This window comes from Tupaia chinensis, unplaced genomic scaffold, assembly GCF_000334495.1.
Source record: "Tupaia chinensis unplaced genomic scaffold, TupChi_1.0 Scaffold000076_1, whole genome shotgun sequence".
NCBI lineage: Eukaryota > Metazoa > Chordata > Mammalia > Scandentia > Tupaiidae > Tupaia > Tupaia belangeri.
Window position 1 is genome coordinate 702,718 of NW_006159536.1, and position 5,682 is coordinate 708,399.

General features: G+C 45.5%; 1 protein-coding gene across 4 annotated transcripts in view; it reads left to right on the forward strand.

The window, feature by feature from the left end:
• METTL21A (methyltransferase 21A, HSPA lysine) overlaps positions 1 to 5,682 on the forward strand; it is a 17,408-nt gene that overhangs the window by 2,024 nt on the left and 9,702 nt on the right. For all 4 annotated transcript variants that reach the window (XR_003547945.1, XM_006142441.3, XM_006142444.3 and 1 more), the window contains exon 3: positions 3,421 to 3,532. Coding sequence is in view for 3 of the 4 variants with exons in the window: in XM_006142441.3 (XP_006142503.1) it covers positions 3,421 to 3,532 (112 nt within the window). In the remaining variant the exon portion in view is untranslated. The remainder of the gene's footprint in view (positions 1 to 3,420; positions 3,533 to 5,682) is intronic.

Here is a 5,682-nt window from a genome sequence, read left to right on the forward strand (position 1 = left end):
AGGAGACTGGAGCCCTGATGGCTTTGGACCCTCATTAAATTAGTGTTTTGAAAACGTTGCACGAAGATTACTGTAAAGTAATAAAGTCTCAAATGAAGATTATGTGCTTTCTCTACATTTTTTTGTAGTCCTAATATTCCTAATATCAGTAGTTACAAAATTCTGATTGCTGTTTTACCTCTGCCTCTCCCAACACTGTTCTGTCTGCTTGAGGAGAGAGACTTGCACCCTTAGCAGTGAGCATTACCTAGGGCCTCTCTGGAGCTCAGTTACTGTGGAGTTAACGATTGGTGTAAATACAGTTTTACAGGCTGTGCTCTGTATTAAGAATGTTAGGGAACCAGCAGTTAGCATAATGGCTATGTCGCTGGACTCCCATGTAGTCGACCGTGGTTCACATCCCAGACCCGGTGGCTTAAAACTCACGCCGGACGCGTGTGCATGTGTGCCCAAGATCCCGAGAGGAGAATGGAGGAGAAGGGATTGCGGCGTGACCACCTCCCCTGGGGGGTGATTTCTCGCTTTCTGTCTCTCTGTCTCTGTCTGTCTGTCTGGCGAGCGCATGCGCCCTATAGCGAAAATCTCCCCCCCCCAAAAAAAAAGAATGTTAGATCTGCAGGGGTAAAAATCATAGTATAGTCTTACCTAATAAGTAATATCACTTCCAGGAATCGTATCCAGGGCCACTACGTGAAAACTTATGCTCTAAATGAGTAATACAGATAAATAATAATGAGGAATGGGAAGCCTTGTAAATACTTACCAAGAAGAAAAATTGCCAATTATAGCATATGGCTACTATAAAAAACAAATTATAGTTAAAAAAAATTGTGTTAACAGTCTACTGTTCATTTTTTTTTTTATATGATCAGTTACTTAATTAGGTTCTTGGCAAAAAATTAAAACACCAATTTGTGAGGATAAATTCCATTTGTAAGGGCAAACACAGATCGCAGGGAGCCCTGGAGCTGAGGAACAGCTTTGATTTTTGGTAAAATTTGCGGGTCCACAGCTTTCTGATCAATATTGTGCTGCTCTGAAATCTCGTATTTCTCCTTCTCTGTGTTGAAGATCTCACCTTCCTGGTGTCTGGGCTTCCGCAGTTTCTTTTTCTTGAAGTAAGCATCAGTAAGGTGCTTTAGGATTTTTACTTTGGTAATATCAATTTTCGTGGAGGTGGCAATGACAAATTTCTGGTGTGTTCTACACAGTGGAACTCAATTGAGAACCAGCGGTCCAGTTACACGGAGCAAGCCACTGCTCAGCTGCTTCAGAAAAACTACTCTCTTGTTTCTGTGGCGTCCAGTGAGGATGATCACAATGGTCCCAGGAGTGGGACCAGCAATTAGTGTAATGGCTATGTTGCTGAATTCCCATGTAGTTGACTGCGGTTCCAGTTCTGGACCCAGTGGCTTAAACTCATGCCAGGTGTGTGTGCATGCGGGCCCAAGATCCCGAGAGGAGAATGGAGGAGAAGGGATTGCGGTGTGGCCATCCCCCCTGGGGGGTGATTTCTAGCTTTCTATCTCTTTGTCTTTCTGGCGAACGCACTAACCCTATAGCAAAAAAAAAAAAAAAAAAGGTCCCAAGAGTAATGCTAGCTCACAGCTTTCTCACCTGCTTACTAAAGCGTTTTTTGCTGTGGCTCAACAGCTTTTTTTTTTATTTTTTTGGAGAGGTTTTTGCTATAGGGCACATGCGCTCGCCAGACAGAGAGAGACAGAGAGACAGAAAGTGAGAAATCACCCCCCAGGGGGGATGGCCACGCCACAATCCCTTCTCCCCCATTCTCCTCTTGGAATCTTGGGCACACACACACACGCACTCGACGTGAGTTTAAGCCACCAGGCCCAGGACTCGAACCGCAGTCGACTACGTGGGAGTCCAGTGACATAGCCATTACACTAACTGCTGGTCCCATAGCTCAACAGCTATTGAGGCACATCTTCAGTAGGATAATACCTAGGCATTTCGCGCAGTTTAACCACCCAGGTACCACCATTCTTGTCTCCACCAGCTGGTTTTGTGACAGTTGCAAGAACCTTCTCCTTTTTCTTTTCCTGGATTTAGTGGCCAAGTATTTCCTCTTGTACATGGCCTTCCTGGAATACATGGCAGACTGGGAGTATCTGCTGATGCCCCGGACTAGGACCGGGTTTCTGACTGCAATGGGGCTTCCCCTTCTTGGACTTTTTAGCCTTGGGGTCACCCTTTTTAACCTTGCTTCTAGCATCAGCCTTCTTGGCTTTAGGTTTCTTCTCCTCAGTATCCTGCTTTGCAGTTTTTTCACCTGCCATCTTGTATAGTGGAAAAGAGGACAGTCTACTGTTCTTTTTATAAGATTTTAAGCAAATGCTCACTCATATAAGTATCCGAAATTTGGCCAAAACGTACGTTTCTGATGCTCGGAACATGCGGTGAGGGCCCTGTGGGGTGTGCCTGGCAGTGATGCATTCAGGGGGCCATGGCCACTGCACTGCTTTTCCCTCTGGGTGAAGTGAGGACTTGCTAATCCAAACCTGGTTTAGAACTGGATATGCTGGGGGTCTAGCAGGTGGCATGGTGGTTAAGGGTGCTGGACTCCCACATGGCTGACTATGGTACAAGTCCCGGACCTGGTGGCTTGCTTTCTCACTTTACCACTCTCTCTCGCTTTGTCCTTCTGTGGTCAAAGTAAAAAGGAAAAAAAAAAAAAAAGAATAAATAAAGTTAAATAAAAATTCCTTAAAAAAAAAAAAAAAACTAGACATGCTGGTAAATGGAATCCCATGAGTTGTTCATGTTCTTCCTGGATGGTTTTGTAAATCTCAGGCATTAAAGTGCTACACCATGGGCCAGCCAGTGGTCTAGTGGTTAAGGTGGCTGGATCCCACGTGGCTGATGGCATGGTTTTAGTCCCGGACCCTGTGGCTTGAGATACATTCTGTGTGTGTGTGTGTGTGTGTGTGTCTGTGTGTGTGTGTGCATGTGTATGTGCCCAAAATCCTGGAAGGAGAAACAGCTGGAGGAGCTGGAGGAGAAGGGATGTGGGGTGACCATTCCCCATGGGGAGGGGGTGCTTTCTCCTCATCCCTCTTGGTGGAGAGCACATGCACCCTCTGACAAAAATGAAGGGTTAAAAAAAGTGCTGCAAAAGAGTACAGTAGTGAATTTGCTGGACTTAGCAGGACCCAGTCTTGGTGGGCAGTACACTGACCACTGCTGGCCCTGTTAGGAACGTGGGGTCCTCTGTCTCTCCACTTGTTCTAGGTGGTTACCTCGCAGCAGCAGCTCGGCACGTTGTGCTGTCAAACCGGGAGTTGAACCTTGAAGTCAGAGAGGGATGTGCGTAGTCTCTTCCTGCCAGTGTGTAACCCTTAAAACCAGCAGTGGCGGGGCACTTACGGACCTCACTCCTAATCACACTGTGTTTTGACTTAGGCCGTGGTTCTTTCTACGTATCTGGAGATGGGAGCAGTGGAGCTCCGGGGCCGCTCTGCCGTGGAGCTGGGTGCTGGCACCGGGCTGGTGGGCATAGTGGCTGCCCTGCTGGGTGAGTGTGATGCAGAGGCTCACTGTCATTGCTAGGTGCATGTGCTGTTTCCTAATCATAAAACCCACTGCTGGTTTCCCCTTACTGGGCCTTCGGTCTCCTGTGCTTATGAGCAGCGGACCAGCTGCTGGTGCTCTTACTCCCACTGAGACTAACAGCTGGGCTCTTCTCTCTTGCTCTCCTCCTATTACTTATACTTTCCTGGGAGGTTCTTCACCCTTTTTGTGTGAGGCTGATAATATGATCTTAAGGCGGCTTTGATTTCAAAGAAAACAATCTTTTCTTTTTTTCTTTTTTTTTTTAAGGTTTTTACCATCAGTGCATGTGCTTGTTAGAAAGAGAGACAGAGAGAGTGAAAGAGAGAAATCATCCCACAGCAAGGATGACCACACCACAATCCTTCTCCATTCTCCTTGTGGGATTTTTTGGGCACACATACAGCACCCAGCACGACTTGCAAGCCACTGGGTCCAGACTCAAACCGCACAATTGACCATGTGGGATCCAGTTGCCTTAATCACTACACCACCTGCTGGTCCACCGTGTCATGTGTTAATCTTTAATTTTGGTTTAGTGTTTTTCAGAAAGGTCACTTATTAAGCAGGGGATGATCTAACAATCCTAGGGGTTTTTTCTCCTTTCCATGTTCTCAAAACTTTACATAATGGTTCAATACAGTCTTCTTGCAGTAATAGCAGATTGTATATTGAAATTCTTAGCCTGTGTAAATGTAAGTATCCTTTTAAAATTGACCAGTAAGTAGCCCTAGATTTAAAAGAATATACTGTTTTTACTAATATATTTTATTGTTCTGGTATAAAATAAAATCTTAACCTTCCTGGTTGAGATCTGCTTAAAGCAATCTAAATTCCTCTAAAGATGAGCATTTTTATAACACATGTAACTAAATATTATGATATGATGTTTAGTAAATACTTCTCTAACCTCCTATCCAATGGAAGAGGTGCGTAGCCTCTCCCTGCCAGTGTGTAACCCTTAAAACCAGCAGTGGCGGGGCACTTACGGACCTCACTCCTAATCACACTGTGTTTTGACTTAGGCCGTGGTTCTTTCTACGTATCTGGAGATGGGAGCAGTGGAGCTCCGGGGCCGCTCTGCCGTGGAGCTGGGTGCTGGCACCGGGCTGGTGGGCATAGTGGCTGCCCTGCTGGGTGAGTGTGATGCAGAGGCTCACTGTCATTGCTAGGTGCATGTGCTGTTTCCTAATCATAAAACCCACTGCTGGTTTCCCCTTACTGGGCCTTCGGTCTCCTGTGCTTATGAGCAGCGGACCAGCTGCTGGTGCTCTTACTCCCACTGAGACTAACAGCTGGGCTCTTCTCTCTTGCTCTCCTCCTATTACTTATACTTTCCTGGGAGGTTCTTCACCCTTTTTGTGTGATGCTGATAATATGATCTTAAGGCGGCTTTGATTTCAAAGAAAACAATCTTTTCTTTTTTTCTTTTTTTTTTTAAGGTTTTTACCATCAGTGCATGTGCTTGTTAGAAAGAGAGACAGAGAGAGTGAAAGAGAGAAATCATCCCACAGCAAGGATGACCACACCACAATCCTTCTCCATTCTCCTTGTGGGATTTTTTGGGCACACATACAGCACCCAGCACGACTTGCAAGCCACTGGGTCCAGACTCAAAACTCTGAAGTTGGCCATGTGGGATCCAGCCACCTTAATTGCCATACCACCTGCTGGTCCTCTCCATTTGTCTTTTAATCTGAGAGAGAGAGAGAGAAAGAGAAAGGGAGAGTGAGATTATAGTCTATGTATTTATATCTGTTTATACAAATACATATATAAATGATGTTTCATTTAATAATATATCAGAAGCATTTTTCTGTGCTACTATCATTTTCATAATACACTTTTTCATAGTCATTACAAAGTATGAGGCTGGGGAAGTTCTGACTGAAACCTGAGAATAAGAAAAAGTTAATCCCAGGTCAGCCCTATAGCCTACCGGTTATGGGAGCCAGATCGCACATTGATGGCCAACCCTAGTTTTAATCTCAGCCCCAGCAACTTGAAAAACACATGGGGCTGGGGTAGGCAGGTGGTGTGGTGGTTAAGAGTGCTGGACTCCCACATGGCCAACTGCGGTTCATGTCCTGGACCTGGTGGCTTGCTTTCTCACTT